The sequence below is a fragment of the Pungitius pungitius genome, chromosome 15 (genome assembly GCF_949316345.1).
Source record: "Pungitius pungitius chromosome 15, fPunPun2.1, whole genome shotgun sequence".
Lineage (NCBI taxonomy): Eukaryota > Metazoa > Chordata > Actinopteri > Perciformes > Gasterosteidae > Pungitius > Pungitius pungitius.
The window spans coordinates 11,865,944-11,883,779 of record NC_084914.1 but is presented as its reverse complement, the minus strand read 5'-3'; the positions used below and the strand labels follow the sequence as shown (position 1 = coordinate 11,883,779).

General features: G+C 42.2%; 3 protein-coding genes across 3 annotated transcripts; all 3 read left to right on the top strand.

Annotated features, from left to right (window-relative positions):
- The first annotated feature begins 2,530 nt into the window (after nt 1–2,530).
- On the top strand, nt 2,531–4,321 carry mrps14 (mitochondrial ribosomal protein S14). Its single transcript, XM_037458715.2, has 3 exons — nt 2,531–2,659; nt 3,488–3,652; nt 3,827–4,321. The coding sequence occupies exons 1-3, from the start codon at nt 2,573–2,575 to the stop codon at nt 4,007–4,009; spliced, it is 435 nt and encodes a 144-aa protein (XP_037314612.1). The 5' UTR covers nt 2,531–2,572; the 3' UTR covers nt 4,010–4,321.
- A 483-nt stretch (nt 4,322–4,804) lies between these two features.
- Nucleotides 4,805–8,772, top strand: cacybp (calcyclin binding protein). The gene is made up of 6 exons (XM_037459332.2): nt 4,805–4,945; nt 5,843–6,053; nt 6,171–6,267; nt 6,355–6,454; nt 7,265–7,359; nt 7,683–8,772. Exons 1-6 carry the CDS (start codon nt 4,928–4,930, stop codon nt 7,843–7,845), a joined length of 684 nt encoding a protein of 227 aa, XP_037315229.1. The 5' UTR covers nt 4,805–4,927; the 3' UTR covers nt 7,846–8,772.
- A 1,014-nt stretch (nt 8,773–9,786) lies between these two features.
- Nucleotides 9,787–17,329, top strand: plk3 (polo-like kinase 3 (Drosophila)). Its single transcript, XM_037459072.2, has 15 exons — nt 9,787–10,146; nt 11,164–11,271; nt 11,387–11,503; nt 11,799–11,928; nt 12,070–12,157; nt 12,587–12,682; nt 12,861–13,059; nt 13,194–13,320; nt 13,506–13,618; nt 14,115–14,235; nt 14,349–14,432; nt 14,821–14,983; nt 15,068–15,197; nt 15,376–15,486; nt 15,620–17,329. Exons 1-15 carry the CDS (start codon nt 9,931–9,933, stop codon nt 15,812–15,814), a joined length of 1,998 nt encoding a protein of 665 aa, XP_037314969.2. The 5' UTR covers nt 9,787–9,930; the 3' UTR covers nt 15,815–17,329.
- Nucleotides 17,330–17,836: the final 507 nt, after the last annotated feature.

Genomic DNA, 17,836 nt, shown 5'->3' with positions numbered 1-17,836 from the left:
GCTTTCTTTGTATAATGATTATTATAGAAAGAGTGGAATATTTTAAATGGGCTCTGGTCACTTAACCACATTTGTGTAGACTGGTCTGTCAAGACATAACACCTTCTGGACATTAAGTTACTAAAATGTTTGAAATGGGCCCTCACTGAGCTAAAGTAAAGAAACATTGTAAAAATAAAAAGAAGAAAGAGCAAACCCTTTTCTTTTAGATTGATCCAACAGACTACAATTAGCTCACTTATAGTTTATGCGGGACTACGTCTGTGGAATTATGACACATTCAATTCATTTGTCCAAATGAGCTAAATAGAAAGGTAAGAAAAAGTGTATTAACATTTTATATCAATTCATAATAAATCACAAAAATATTCTTGCTTTTAATTATGACTTGGTTGTATTAATTTCAAAATGTGCAGACAGTTGCTGGGATATGCAGCAAAGATAAGATACTTTTTTTTTTAGATTCATAACACCTGTTCTCCGTGGCAACTCCCAGCACTTTATGGCCCCATATAATATGATTTTATGACGTAGAAACATAAGGCACATTTTGTTTTGGCAGCTGGAGATGACTGCACTCATTATTTGAACTACCAGAGGGGGTGATTGCTGAGGTCCCATCTCATCCATCTAACTGGGCATTATTAGATGACAATAAGGTCACTCTAGTGCTTTGTGTATTTTCAATTTCTACATAAAATAAGATAATATAATCCATTTGTCTCCCAGCAGGGGAAAAAGAGGTAAAGTGCACACAGACGCAGTAAAAAACTAGATCAAAACAGTTATTCATTGCAGTAACAAAATAAAAACAAAAATGCACACAAAAATCCACAATAACTGAAATTAGATGGAATATTATATATATACAGAAATATGAAATAATACATACAGATATTATATACAGTGTGTATATAAAAATACATGATATACTTAAGCCTTATATTATCAGTCGCAGTTACACCATTTTGAGCCTGCATGTCCATCGTGGACTGCTGTCGTTTTTTATGGATAAGGTCACTTTTCTGCATTGCTGTTGAGTAATCTTCACTTATCTCAGAAACAGCTCAGGTCTATATTGCGCGGCTTTGGCCCTGAATCTCCCAAGTCTTTGCTTTGATCCAGGCTGAGGTCTTGATCCTCCGTGAGGCATGCAACTCCACTGCTGTTAAGTCACCTGTCTACATGACACTTTGATTTTCAATTGCTCCTTTGATGCCAGCTGATAGAAAGTGTTATTCGGTTATCTGTATTATCCACTCTTGAGGTCTAAAAGTCCAAGAAGTGCTTCCTCTCCATCCCAGCCACACACAACAGATCAAAAGTGTTTTCATTTATGAGCCATTGTACGCCTAATCACGTTATTCTTCACACTTTCAAACAGTTTCAAACTCAAATCAACATCTGATGACAGAATATTTAAACTCCTCCTGCAAAAAAGTTGTTTTGACAAACCAACGCAAAGCTTTAATCTGTCCATTTATCATACATTATACAATGCATGGGAACAAAGAAGGCCACCTTTCAGATCCTCTCGACTTTTACATCTCTCTGCCAGTGGGATCAAATGCACTGCAGAAGGAATGGTTTTGCCCTCTTGGTGGTACTCCCACTTTAGGTGTTTAAAGCCAAAACCAACTGAGGGCCAAACAGTTGAATGATGATACACCCCTGGTGTTAAATGGAAATGCAACAAAAAAAGCACTTTTTTGTCCTGCTTGACAACCATATAATTGAAACCAGTACATTTATGGTGGAAAAAAGGTTGCCCACTAACCCAGGCCATACAAGAGCTGATCCTGTATATGTAACATCAGTTTGACAAATACCTCTATTATATGAGCTACACTGACGCAATCGGTCATTTTCATTTAACACAAGCCTTTACAGATTTTCCAGCCTGCTTCATGATGTTACTCTTTATAGAGGAAGCAAAGCCTGCAGTGTGTCATGTGTTTGTATTTATCCAAGAATTCATGCAAAATTATAGGGATTGTTTAAAACAACAAATAGAATCTACTGCAATTGTTAATAATAAACCTTGTAGAACCATTCCTGCTGAGTCATAAAATAAGTACACTGTACATTATACATGTACGTCCATCATTCAAGATTGTTAGTGGTTTCAGGGGAGAAGTGATGTGTCTGGTGTTTCAGAGGATTGGAGAATGGGATTTCAGTCCTCATGAAGTTCAGACACTTCTTTGTGACAGTATGACCTGGAACGCACGGAACGACACTGACACCTGCTGGTTTTTAGTAGTATTACCGGGGTCTTAAACTACACGTCTCAAGCACGACTTGACTCCTCCTGCTCTGGTCAAAGCTGCAAAGAGTAGAGTTGATTTGCCATCACTGATCTGATCACCAAATTGAATTTAGTTATCAATAATCACATTAAAAAACACTGCTGCAGTAAGTCTTTGAAGCATGTGTTCATACATTTAAAGGGGACATCCAACGTTATTTTTTAATCTCCTCTACAATATAAATATAAACTTCTCCTTTCTCACTCCTGATCGATAGGGGGCGACATTTCTCATGTGCCACCATCATCCTTCGGTGGTTCTGTATGACAGAATCGGTCAATATGGCGGCGCACAGGGTAGCATGTTTAGGTTTAAATGCCCTTTACTCAACTGTCTGCGCCCCAAAGCAGGTAACTTAATACATGCAACCCAATATTAGGATGTTTAAATGTTTTCAATACGACTGGATCACAGGAGTATGAGGTTGAGAGAGCAACCTTTTCAGCATTAGCTAACATTCGTGCTGTTTCTGGCTTTCTGGTATTAGCTTCGAAGTTAATGCTAACTTCACGCCTTGTACGACTTCGTTATGCTACGTTACCTACCTATGTAGGTAGATAGAGTACCTATGTAGGGAGATAGAGTAATAGCTACATACCTGTGTACTTTACCTATGTAGCTCGCGTAGGAGCTAATGGCAAAGGGAACTATCTTGACACATTCATATGAAACGGGGGGAACTGAACCAGATTTGAGGTCATTTCCCGATGTTTACTCGAATATTCAAAATTCAAATAAATATTCAAACCAGAGTCCTGTTTCCGATAACACTTAAAACGGGTAATAGAAGTGGACTGTGTCAGTAGCCACACACAAGCTGTTATAGTATGGTTGTTGATCTGTGAAGCCTTGTGAATGAGCTCCATGTTCCTTCACTGTTCAGTGTTTCCCAAATACCAAAATGAACAAATTAATGGCAGTGATATCGAGTCATCCTACGTCTTATAATCGTATAGTCGTCCTATAACTTATTTATTTATTAGTGCATCCGTTTGTCTCCATTGGTATTGAAGACATATGTTGCTACGATAGCTACAGAGTTCAAATCGATGCTCCAACGATGACAATTAGAGAGTATCGCTGTCCTTGTTTCTTTAGTTATCACAAGAACATTTTTCTTAAGGATATTTTAGTTCTCTCTTAACTGTCAATATAAACTGCTTCAATGCTGCGTGCAGGCCCTGAGGAGCTGTTGGGGGGCAGTGGAGCAGGTGAGGAGTTACTACGTCGACTGGAGGATGCTTAGGGACGTGAAGAGAAGACAGATGGCTTTTGACTATGCTAATGAGAGGTTACGGATTAATGCACTGAGGAAGAACACCATCCTACCCAAAGAGCTTCAGGTACTATGCAATGTGTCTTTTCAAAATGCCAGTCAGTATTTTTTAGTACTGAGCCATGATGCACTAATATAATTTATTAACTTTCACCATAGCCAAATATCTAGTAATCATTGTGGGATACAATTTATCAAATGTCCACTGAATTCCTATGCATTTAAAAAAAATGTTTTGCAGGAGGTGGCTGATAAAGAAATCGCAGCCTTACCAAGGGACAGCTGTCCTGTGAGAATACGCAACAGGTGTGTGATGACATCAAGGCCCCGGGGGGTGAAGCGGAGGTGGCGGCTGAGCCGAATTGTCTTCCGCCACTTGGCTGACCACAACCAGATGTCCGGGATTCTGAGGGCAAGGTGGTGATTGGGGATCCATTGGACCCTACTGTGGGCTTGGGATATAGAGAAAAAGGCTGTGTTAGTGGTTAGTGTCATAATCAGATTTTTTGTTTAAAGTGAATCGAGTGAGAGGGCTGCAAGTACTGCTGCATATTTTTTTATATTCTGATGAGATCTTTTGGTAGATTATTTGCTCTGTTTTCTTGTGGCTCTTCTAAGTATGAAAACAACTAAAGACAAAATATTTAAAGAGAAAAATATACAGTGACTTCTCGGAAGGGTGAATGTTGATAAGACTTCAAAACCCAATGGATGAATAAAATATTATTGTACATAACTAAGTTTTCCACTGTTTGGTTTTATAATTATTGTATGAAGTTATTGGAGATATTAGACGTCTTATCCCCCTAAATACAGTTGAGGGAAACCATATTTTTCACTTCAGAAGTGAGTTTTCTGTTTAGCAGTCCCCTAAAATCAAAGCTGTGCTTCCTGAAACATTGGAGTTGTTTTTCCTACCTTAACTTAATGACTAATTGCATCTATACTAATAGAATGAGAAACACTAAATACGTTCAGATGTTACATTTTGGACCCTTAAAATGTTGGCAATATAGAATTTATGTTTTACCAAATTATACACATTGAATCATCCTTTTCAGAGTGAAATGAGTTGATGTAATGATGTTTAGTTCGAAAGACAACAATATTTCTATGCAATTAACTACTTAAAAGAACATTTAGAGAGGAATGTATTTCTATTTGTGTATTTGACACTTTAGTCCAGTGTGTGGCGCTAGTGCGCCCGAAGGCCTGCTCGACAACCGCCGCGTCTCCCAACGAAGAAGAACCGGATCCGGTGGAAGTTCTGCAGCAGACTAGTGGAGAAACGTTAACGCTCAACTCATTTCTCTACCTAGCAAATTAAGCTGATAAAGGCCAAATGGATATAACTGAACAGGTAAACAGAATGTTTTGTTTTACTGTAGTGGACACAACAGGAATAATTTATTTTTATTAATTTAACTAACGTCATTAGCCGAACTGAGGTTATGTGACACGCTTCAACCTTAAGCAATGCTACGTTAATGTTATTGTGGCGAATTAGGAAGCAACTACTAACCATCAACGTTATGTCTCTGTTATTATCTTACGTTTGTAAGTAATTAACTATACATTTTCAACCGCAAAATAAACATTTATTGAAGGCATCCTTGACAAAAAATATTCCTAGTCCAGTCAGACGGTATGTGTCTGTAGCTAGCTAACGTTAGCTAGCAGTAAGCTAGCCATTGACTGGAGTTTACCCGAACATTCTGGCAAAGTGACGTCAACATATCTAACGTGACCTTATGCGAAGAAGATCATTTGTCCCCACGGCATCAGGTGCAGTGACGGGGTAATCGATGCTCTTATAGTAAACATGATGCTAAATAAATAATGCGTTTTTCCTCTGGTAGGTTGATATTAAATAATAAAGTTGCTTGAGTGTGCAGTTGTTTATTCCTAAATTAGAGGGTGATTTGCATAAGACACGACTGGGAAAACAGGAAAAAACATACTAATAACTTTTTTTTCGGCTGGAACAAACACTACTTTTTATTTTAGCTGTGTCAAAACTAAATGTATACCCAGATCCTTACCAGTAACGATTAGTATACCCTAAATATACATTTTTTTAAAACAAAGGGACACTTGTGAAGGAAATATTTACTTATTTTGATGTATTGTGTTGGTCAACTAATGAAGAATGACCACATTTTACACGTTTAAGACATGTTCTGTAAAATAGTCTTTAATTAGTCCATTTCATGCCAGTTTAATTTCTCAGTGGTTCAAACATTTTTGTCCAATACAGATAGAGCAGTTAGAGGCAGATTTTGCGGAGCTGGGGTCACTCTTGGAGAAGTCAGAAAGAAAAAGAGTGCAGGAGGTGCTAAAGCAAGAGCAGAAGACGGTGGAGAAGGAGCTCACATTCAAACGACAACAAAAAGAGAAACAAGCCAGGAGAGAGGCCGACCCATCTGCTGCCTCTAAAGCGGCATACACCGTCAAGATCAACAACTACGGTATGGTGGTGCTGATTAGTAAGGCTGCCAGTCATATGTTAGAAAATACAGCTTTTTAAATGTGTGCAAGAGCTGAATAACATGACATTTTTTACACCTTTTGTCTATTCTATGCAGCCTGGGACCAGTCAGAGAAATTCATCAAAATATACCTTACATTGAAAGATGTGCACAAAATTGCATCAGAAAATGTGGAGGTCAACTTTACAGAAAGGTACGATGATACTTAGTAAATATACATGATTCATGTGACCCCACCCATACAATTAATTTAATTGTTTGCTCATCCTCCCTTTTGCAGGTCTTTTTCTGTGTTGGTGAAGGATCTTGATGGGAAAAACCATCAGATGACAATCCTCAACCTGTTGTTTCCAATCAATGAAAAGGATAGTTATCAAAAGGTGAAAAAAGCTCATTCATTTGAAATTGCACTGATGTGGGATTTTCTCTGTCAAAATGTTCTAGCCTTAAATAGGTCAGTTCATTCTAAAATTTAAGCCATAACTTTTCATAACTACTATTTTAAAGCAATTACTAAAGCTTGAATGAGTATACCTCTTAACCTCTTGGAGCCATTTTCATATCTACAAACTTTTTTTCCCACAAAACATGCTGTTATGAAATCAAAATATGTCATCCATGTGAATTGTGTAGATGAAGAAGTTGTTTTTTTAGAGGGGGGGGTCAACTGGCTATCCAGCGTTTCTGAGATTGGAGTGAGACAAGGAGAAAAGGTGATGTGGAGATCTTTGCGTCTTCATTTCCACCCCAACTTTAGTTACCGCTGACCCAGGGAGATTTTTATTACCCTACGTGTTTCGGTGCAGTCTATGATCTTAATCAGATCGGTTTATGATAGGTTATTATACATTTGCTCACTTTTTGAAGAAAAAAACTGTCACCTTTTTCACTCCTTATAAGTTTTAAGGGATGAATTTTATATTTAAAGATTGTTAGCTCACACACACCTATTCTGGTACTTTTTTTGTTTGGATCAGAACTATTCAAATAATGACCCCTTTCTTTATGGTTAAGTACATGGAGCAGTTTGTGACCACTAAGGGCAGAGAGGAGACTTTAGAGCAAACAACTAGTAACATTCTTTTAATTTAGTAAACATTGATGCATCAAGTGCAAATGGCTGTCGCTAAACGTTCCCTTGTTTTGCTAACTGCTGGATTAAGTCTTTGTTTTTCTCCTCCCATCAACAGATAAAAACCGACATGGTCCTTATCATGTGCAAGAAGCAGACAACAAAGAAGTGGGACTGTCTAACAACAGTGGAAAAGCAGTTAAAAGACAAAGAGTAAGTTTGATAAATAAGGAATGTTGATTCTTTTTAATTCAAGTACATTTCACAAAGCAGGGATTTTCCACAGAATGAATTTGTGCTGGCTGAAGTGCCCTGTAACTACTGATGCCAATGTGCTTTGTAACTAATCGAACACTAGCCAGTATTCTCATACATATCTGGCCAATCCTTGAAAACAGCAACTTGAGAGATTGCAGTACCTTGTCTGTGCATCGGGTGTCACTGTACTAGATACTAAGAGGGGAATGAGAATCCCAGCTGTTCAGATACACACCAAACAAACACAAACTGTTATTGACCTATTGTCCCCTCAACAGTAAACCGAGCGTTGAGGAGAATGCCGACCCCAGCGATGGTCTGATGACCATGTTAAAGAAGATTTACACGGATGGAGATGACGAGATGAAGAGAACCATCAACAAAGCCTGGTCAGAGTCTCAAGAGAAGAAAATTCGAGGAGAAGAGATGATGGACCTCTAAACTCCACTTGCTGCGTGTCAACAGCCGCAACAAGTGCGAGCTGACAGGGATGCATTTCACCTGACTTGAATATTAAATGTTACAAGTCCAATATGTAAATCATATTTTCACAAAATCTAGAATTTCAGTGTACAGCTCATGAGTACATTTTTTTGGATTAATGTCTAAACCCAGGATGGCTTAATTCTGGCCTCGCTTTTAAAAGTAAATAAAGCAAAAAGCGGTGCGTAAATACTATTGAAAATGCCTGTACAGACATAAAGGACCAGGCGTCCACCAGATGGCAAAAACAGAACTGCAGCATTTATCACTTTGTTTGAATAACGTCACATGACCGGGTTAGAGGACCACAATGCAGTTTTTTCTCTTGAGTTTAATATCTGTTTGTAAGTCATGGTTAAAAACAGGCCGCTGTTGATTGAATACGTGAGACGTGGTGTGAAACGTCACATTTTGTCCTTGTGCAGCTGAACTGAACTGAAGATGTGTCCAAGTGTACATTTGCCAAAGTCCTGCTAACCGTCCTCGAATGAAGACAAGCAGAGGGCTCCTCTGGCTCCTCTTACATTCCATAACCGGTCTAGTTGTAGCTGCTCATGCCTCAGTCCAGTGTAATAACGGACTTCACCACGTAGCTCTTTGTTATACATAAAATGTCATTACTCATTCCTGTTTTATAGTGTAATGCTCTAAAACACTTGGTTATTCCTTCATGTGAATGTTGCATTTTATTTTCTTTGTATTGACATGTGACCACTATATTTACAGTAGCACTGTTCAAATTGCCTGACTCCCTCCAGCATTGGTGAATTCATCAAAAATATGTATGTTTTACCTGTGCTCTTCTCAGTTTTACGTGTGTTGTTGCCCGCTCTCAGGTTGTTCATGAAGCTCTCACAAATATAAATCTTGATTTGAGTCTGTTTGGCCCAGTGTTCATGCTGTTATTTTATTTTTGAAGAGGTACAATTTGCGTTGTCATCATTTAAATGATGGTGTCTTATTCCAAGACTGGCGCAACGTTCAACAAAGCTTGATATAAACGGTCACCTAGGTCAGCACAGTTTTGGTTAATCACATTACATCACACGGCATTTAGCTGACGCTTTATTCCAAAGCAATTTAAGAATGAGTGCATTTCGACCTTAAGGATACAAACTGAGAAGGAACTGCAATTTCATCAAATAATCCGACTTACAACCTGCTGTAGATAAGAGCCATTATCACTACAGTCTGAAGGAGTTTTTGTTTTTGTCCGCCAGGTGGCAGCTCCGACGTTCAGATCACATGGGTTACACGAGGTATCACACGCGCACGCATGCGGGGGGAAATCCACCCCAAGAGTTATTGAAAATGCGTGCTTTTATTTTGTAGCATTTCGGGGATTTTACCAGAAAAATAAACGTATTGTTTAGCCTGAGCTTTTTTTCTAAATTGCAAGACTCATCGCAACATATTTTAAATTAAAATAAGATTTTAAATTGCGCAGCTGTCTCACTGAGATAATACCGCTTCGTGTTCTTTCAGAAATAAAACTCGACTCATTTAGCGCATGGTAAGTTATTCGCTGGGCCACATTTTTCAGCACGACCTCCCTTACAATGAAACTAGCAGCTTGAATGAAATGTGAATTTTATACGTCCTTAATACAGTGATGGCACTTTGCCTCAATGTTAAAAGTGACGAGTTAGAGCGTGGCATTGGCCTCAATGCAGCTCCACGAGTGACATCAGCATGTGATCAATGCAATCTTGTTTATTCTTCTTCCGTTTTTTTCTTCCCCTTTTCACAAACGTTTATTCGATCTTTTTTTTCCATTTGTGCCCATTATCCATTTGTATAGATTTTATCTGTCGTCTGGACTTTCTCCGCCAGTGCACCACCTCCCTCCCCCCCCCCGCCCCCTCTGCCGTGACGTCACCGCCCGCCTATAAAGCCCGCACAGCCCAGACGCGGCAGATGGACAGAGTTGAACGAGTCGGACACACTGGGCCGGCCTAACTGAGAGAATACGCGAAAACGGACCTTTCTGTCTATTTCAATCCACACCCACTCACGAACTGACCCTCCTCCGCGCCGTGCTCCATGGACACCGGTTGTTTCACCGCGGCGCAGCGCCTCTCGTGCCACGCCATGAATGCGGATTTATTCAAGCCTGCTCCGGAACGCGGAGCCCAGCAGCCCTCCGCCCCAGTGAGAACCAGCAGGAATAAACCCGAACAGCCCAAACCGGAGCTGGCTCAGGTGGTGACGGACTCCAAAACGGGACGGTGCTACAGCAAAGGGAAGCTTTTGGGAAAGGTACGGACATTTTAAATCGGTGCTTGAACTCGCCCCCTCCGAGGTCCAGAATGTATGTGAACCGGGCGCCGGGTGAGGTCTTTGCTGGCCGTGATTGCCAATGAACCGTTTTTGCCGTTTTCCAGCCGTGATGTTGATGCGGAATGTGACCTCGTGGTGGCTGTGAGCAATCTCTCGCTCGCTCCCTCTCTCTCTCTCCCCCCTGCTGAGCGCGTCATACCGGAATGAATCAGACGCAAGGTGTGCCCGGCTCCGGAGCGCGCGCACACACACACGATTGGCAACACCTGTCTGAATGATTGGCGAAGCATGCTCTCCAAAAGAGACCTGCTTTTTAGCGGCTTGGGGGCTTGGGGCTCTCCGGTTTAACCGACGGTCGTGTCGCGTGGCTGTACTACGTCCACTCCCACCATGGCCGCTGTAATAGTGTTCCACGGCACACGCATGTGCGACGTATGAGCGCGCGGGTTCTATCAACATGTTGCTGGACATCGGTGACTCTGCGTCAAGGCTGCCGGCCAAGTTTCTTTTCTTTTTTTTTTTTTGTTTGTTCCGATGCCTGCCGCAGAGCTGGAAACGTCTCTTGTCAGTTCCACGGTTAATGATTGCAGCGGCTGTGTTTGCCTCAACGCTTCATGTCCTCCAGCATATGTTTGGCTGGATTGCATCTTGCGCTCGAATAAACGCGATATTACGACTTGATGATCGATTTTTTTTTTTTTTTTGGATGCATGTCAGAGCACACCTGGGCAACCAGGACTCCTGTCGATTATCATCCTGATTTATGAAACCCTGTATCTGAATGCACTTAATCTCTGATCGGTTATTTCCCCTCTAATTGATTACCTTCCTGCACACCAGCCTTTTTTATAGGCCAAATCCTTTTGATTGCAGTGCAGCCATCGATCCTCTGATCAAAGATCTGTCATTGGGGCCGACTATTTATGGCCAGTGCAGGTTTTCAACCTGCTGCTTCTCCTGACCGATGTCCCTGTCTCCCCCCCCCCCCCCCCTCAGGGCGGCTTCGCTCGATGCTACGAGATGACGGACCTCTCCAGCAACAAAATGTATGCCGTGAAGGTGATTCCACAGAGCAGAGTGTCCAAACCCCACCAGCGGGACAAGGTACGTGCCGGAGCTTGTTTACGTCTGGCACAGAGGGCCGTGCAGAACCCGATGCCTGCATTGCGTTGATTTGGAATGTGTGCGCAAACCGACTCCTTGTCTGATCGGCACACAGATCACGAACGAGATCGAGCTCCACAAAACCCTGTCGCACAAGCACGTGGTGAAATTCTCTCATCATTTCGAAGACCAAGAGAACATCTACATCTTCCTCGAGCTCTGCAGTCGTAAGGTGAGACGTCACGATTTGAAACAAAAAAAAAGTGTGGACTATGTGGGTTTGTTTGCTGATACGCACCTGTGTTTATAAATGCTCCTCCACGGCACAATAGTGTAAACACCCTGGAGGAACCACACAAAGCTAATAGCCTAATGACTATTGAAGAGTCCAGAGGCATCCATCCGGATAACAGAAGCAGCTAACTTGTGTGCCACTGCGTGTGTGTGTGCGTGCGCGTGCAGCAGTGTTGTGCAATCCCCCTGATGGATGTGGGGTCGACGGTTCACTCAATGCTCTTTCCCTGCAGTCCCTGGCACACATTTGGAAGGCGAGACACACGCTCACGGAGCCAGAAGTGCGATATTACCTCCGGCAGATCATCTCCGGCCTCAAGTACATCCACAGCAGAGGGATCCTGCACCGAGACCTTAAGCTAGGTATGCGGCGTACACGTGGTGGCGGATGCGCACGACAAGCATCCCAGGAATCTGCTGTGACTTTTGGGGGACAGGGACGGGGGGGGGGGGCACATGTTGGCTGCGGAATGCTGACCGGGCGAATGTTTTTGTCCCTTTCAGGCAACTTCTTTGTCAACGAGAACATGGAGCTGCGGCTGGGAGACTTTGGCCTCGCCGCCAAGCTGGAGACAGTCGAGCTGAGGAAAAAGTGTGTATATTTGTATTGACACTATTGATATCACTTTGTTTTCCAGCACAGGGTTGAAGAGGGTAATTTTGTTCAAATTGATTCCCAAATGTAAGTTTTGGAAAAGCTTGCGACTCCACAGGCAGCTGCTGTCTTGTGTTTAACATAAGATCCAAAAGCTCTTTCCTAGGTATGTGCAATCTGCATTGACCATAAAACCATTGCGTCAGCAACCACATTCCCCCAACCACATATTTCCCCTTAGTAAGTACCCTGCTAAACTGGTTTCCAGGTGGCAGTTGAATGTAGCGCTTAGAGCAGAGTTTCAATACCAGTTTCACGCCTTCCTGTGGAATGGAAGAAAACAAAAATCCCTCAACCTACCACTACTGCATCTACAGTGCAGAAGGCACTGAATCAGTAAACATACCCTGTACTTGGTTTTCTCAGAACAATCTGTGGGACTCCCAACTACTTGGCCCCCGAGGTGCTCAACAGACAGGGCCACGGCACAGAGTCTGACGTTTGGTCCCTGGGATGCGTCATGTGAGTCCTCTTCTCCGATCGCTCGTATATGAAATATTTTATTGCCTTTCAGTCTAACCGTTTTTATTTAGATACACATGTATTTTAAAACTTTAAAAAAATGATACCATACATTTTTTTTTTCTGTGAATGAATTATCTTTCGCTGACCAGCGGTGGCCCTTCTGTAACCCGTTCAGGTACACCCTGATGTGTGGCAACCCTCCGTTTGAGACCCTCGACCTGAAGGAGACCTACAAGTGTATAAAAGATGTCCGGTACAACCTGCCGGCGTCGCTGCCCCCCGCTGCACAGAAACTCATCTCTGGCATCCTGCAGAAAAACCCCAGCGACCGACTTGCACTGGATCAAATTCTCAACCACGAATTCTTCACCAAAGTAGGCAAACGTCCAACAAAATGCCCCCTTTTTTCTTTTAGAGACTGGGGGATAATGGGGCTTGACACTAGAACACACGTCTCATGTCGCTGCCGGATGTGTTTCGCTTACATTGTTCTCTTGGTCTCCTCCAGGGTTTCACCCCCGATAAGCTTCCACCCAGCAGCTGTGTGATGGTGCCAGAGCTCCACCCTCCCAGCCCTGCCAAGAAATTCTTTACTAAAATGGCAAAGAGCTTCTTTGGCAAGAAGAAAGCCAAAGGTAATGTGACACAGCAGTCGAGTGACTTCATACAAGTAAACAAATTTGGTTTCGTCTCAATCGTGACAGTTTACACAAACTAGATGTTGTTTTTTTTTTCCTGTTTCCGTCAACGTCGAGAAGTGTTGTAGGTGTTCATACGCAGTATTTGTTGTGACAACAATGCAAAAACCTTGTGTTTGCAGTGGAGAAGATCCCATGCGAAGAAAAAGATGACAAAGATATTTCCAAGCTTGTGTCAGGCATCGTTAAATGTTCCATCAACCGGCAAATCAGCTACAAGACGGACGCCAACGAGGTACAAATTATTTCTTTTCTGCGTTGGCATGGAAAATGTCTGCTGTGGTTACTTTGAATACAAAAATTAGGGCAATTCATTGAAACCAGGTTGCAGTGTAGGCGCATAAGCTGATTAAAGTACACCCAAAAGAAGTGACCATTTTACGCTTGAGACGCCTATTCCAGCAAACCCATCGCCGACATACCACTTAAAAAGAAACATTAATGTGACATTAGAAGGTACAGATTATACTCTCCACTTAAAGCAAATCACTGAAATTGTTACTATAAATAGTTCTGCTCCAATGCAGTGTTGGTAAAAGATGCCCGTTGAAGCTGTGTGGGGGAGGAGACCACCGTATTTGGTGCAGCACATATTATACACGTTCATAGTTTCATGTGGGTTTTCGTAACTCTGGTCTTTATGGACATGTCATTTTGTTCTCTGCTTTCTATCCTTTTATTCTGCCACAGAATAAATGTAATCTTTAACATACACTTTTTTTGCTGCCCAGGTGCCCTCTCCAATAGCCCCGGTCGTCAGCTCTGTGCCGCTGGAACCGACTCCTGCGGAGGAGGAATCAAGGAAGTCAATCTCTCGTTCCTTCAAGGGAACAACGGCCAGCAGCACAGAACGTAGGCCTCACTCACTCACTCACTCACTCGCTCACTCCAGGTGCTTGTTTCAATGCATTTTTGATTGCTTTTTTCCTAATGCACATTTTCAAAGTATTTATTATTCTCTCCAGCATGTGAGGACGTCCTGACCCCTGCAACTGTGTCTGAGTCGGCCCTGAAAGTTCTCAACAGCTGTCTGGCAAACATGCCTGCAGGTAGGACCTTTGCCCTGTAGCACAATAATCATAATACTTATGTTTGGAAAATCTGTCTACCCTGCATGACAATAAAAGGAAACTTTGTATCTGAGATTGGGCTACAGCGCTACCAAAACGGCATGCCAACAAATGATGCTGCTTCCAACCTGAACTATCAGTGACTTCCTGTAGCCATAAATTACACATGATGCAGATCATTAAAGTTTAATTCACCAGCTCTTTTCTGAGCCTCAGCAAGGTTCTCACATCCTCTGAATCTGCCGACCAGTGTCGCTTAGAGCACCTTTAAGCTCATCGTTTTTGTAACATATGTATACCTTTTTAGTTTATTACTATGTTGTGAAATTCTTCCATAGTCCCGAACATGTTTCTTTCCTTTCTCCAGCTACTAGAAACCCCCCTTGTTTGTCCAGCCCCCAGTCCTTCCTGTGGGTGACCAAGTGGGTCGATTACTCCAATAAATATGGTTTTGGCTACCAGCTCTCGAACCAAAGCATCGGCGTGCTCTTCAACGAGGGCACGCGCCTGAGTCTCTGTGATCAACGCAAGTAAGTACTTGTAAACACCTGACCGCTTGGACACTTTATGATTAAGCAAATTAAACGGTACCCCTCTAACTCTCCATCGAACAGGACAGTCCACTACCGCTTTCCCAACAACAAACATTTCACATTTGCTGCCAACGCTCTACCTGAGCAGCTCCGTGGCCAGAAACAGATTGTGGACCTCATGGCCAACTACATGGAGCAAAACCTTATGGAGGTATGAGCCAAGTGGTTGGTTGTTAGATCAAAGATTTCAGCCATTATCAGTATTTTGTAAGTTGTTTGAATGTACGGAGAGGAATTCCTCCTTAAACCACTGTTCTAGGTATTCAAAGTGGTCTAAGAGCTAATGTGACACCCTGAGGTCTAAACTAAATGTTTTCTGTTCACTTCAGGGTGGAGATCTTCATTGTGAGGATCAAGTATCTGGTTGTCCTCCTCTGCTGCTCCAGTGGGTGAAGACGGACCATGCGCTTGTCATGCTCTTCAACAACGGCACATTACAGGTTTGGAAAAACCTCATTCATTCTAATCTTAGACAAGAGTGTTCCAGAGAAGCAGTTTCCCTACTTTGGTGACGCCTGCATGTTGGACTGGACTTTTTCTTGCATTCATACGTACATTCTCAATCCCTTCCAGGTTAACTTCTACGCCGACCACACAAAGATCATCCTGTGCAAGTCATCAGACTCCTATTTACTCACCTACATCAGCCGGGAGCGCATCTCGTGCACGTACCTCCTCAGCATGCTGAATGAGATGGGCTGCACCTCTGAGCTGAGACACAGACTGCGCTACGTGGTCCAGCTTCTCCAACACCATGCTGATGACTGAGGATACAGCTCGGTGCCTCCCAGGATGCCTCCACGCTATCTGACATGGTTAACACCTCTTTCTGGGCAGTCTGACTGGTTTTTAAAATGTGTCATGACGTTGCTGGGACGAGCTGAATGGAAGATCTGCCGCAAGGTTTTGTGCCTGTCTAGTTTATGCCTCCCAAAGGTATCCAATTGATGCCTATTAGCCGCCCACCTGGCCTGAAATGGATCCCTCACAGGCAGATGCCTAAATTAACACCCAAATACTTCCCTTACTCACTGAAAACCAATGCTTCATGGCCGGCCCCTTCAAAGCCACCAACCCTGGAGCGCTCGGGGTTCCTTGATAGCATCCAAACACTAATACACCCATATTTGCTTACAATCTTGAAGATGGAATTTTTTTTTTATTAGCTCCATATTCCAAAAGTGTTGAGGGAGCAAGGCCGTTCATGGCGTTTGCTTCCATTGGAACTGCGACTTTGCAGCAGAATGCTTTGGGAGTTGAGTTTGACTGAGACCTCCTGCCCTCAGGTGGTTTCTGGCCGGTTTTGGACTATGGTGCACACATTCATTTTAAAAAGAAATTCGGTCAACTACAGGATCACGCTATGATCTTGACCTGGCATGCACAAGTAACATTCCTGGCCTTATTCGATGATGGTGATGCTAAGGTTTGGATAAAGGGGTGTCTCCTCTTCTGATCAAACATCCCTTTGTTTTTCTTTTATAGTTAACAAATTTCACTGATGTGGTACACAGCATACTAAAAGGGGCTATGGGAGCAACACAATTGCACATTTTTTTTGTATCTGGAGAGAAACCTTTTACAACCACTTATATTTTATTAGTTTTTAACTAGATACCAAAAGGCATTCTTTTTAAAATTCATTTTAGAATCACAATACAGTAGTTGATTGTGTGTGCGCCACACATGCTGTTGGTTTGCAAATGTGGGAGGGAGGGAGGGAGGGGGGGGTTAAAAGTGCCTTTCTTGGGGATGTCTGTATAGTGCAATAACAACTCTTTGAATGTCAAGCTGGATACAAAGATGATGCGTTTTAGAGGTGGGATTTACTTTTGTACTTTGAACAAAGTTTAGAAGTAATTCCAATAGCACTACACTCTCACTACCTGGTATAAGCTTTTAGAACAACTGGCATCATAAGTATATATCCCAGTAATATCTACTTAGGAAAAAAGAACATTGTAATCTGTTGTACTGTAATCCTTATCGGTTTACATTGCTTTCTCGACCCAGAGTTGTATCCTAAAAACTGTGACCTGGAATGCAAGTATTACGTACATGTGTTTTCAAAAAACCCAACATTGTGAAAGCCATCTGCCAATTCTGAAGAGTCTTTATTTTTTTGGCACATACTGTCCTATTTATTTTATTTATACTTGTTTTTTATTTATTGTGAAAATGTTACCGTCTTGACTCAAGGAAATATTCAATTCCGATCACCTTTTGTATGTAACATATATTGGGGGGGGAAATGGGACAAAAATAAAGTTGATTTAAAATTAACCTCATTTTGGATGTATTCTTGCTCGGTCAAACATTTCTCCCATTTTAATTTCTCAGATTAAGTTATCTTTGTCATTTGTAGCTGACACATGTGCTAAAAGTGTCGTCCTATTGGCAGTCTCAACATCTGGCAGTGACTGCAAAGCTCTTCACGCACATTTAAACTCTGACATGGCCATTAAGCAGATCCTTTTGTTTAGTTGGCTAGCATCATCATCCCTTCAATTTCATTATTGTAATTGAAGATTCAGCTTCCAAACTTGTTTCATTCACGATTCTATGACCGCCTTGCCAAGCGTCTGCTTCTTATCTGATAAACGCTTCTACCAGATCATTTCAACATGGCAGGAAGCACACGAATGACTGAGGCGATGATGCCAACAAACGGCAGCCTTGGGCTTGCCTGAAGTCTTATCCGCATGCTTTGAGTGTTCAGTCGGAGGCTGACGCGCGTACCTTGAATCTCAATGTTCGTACTGTGAGTCGAAGGCCAAAATCTGCTGATTT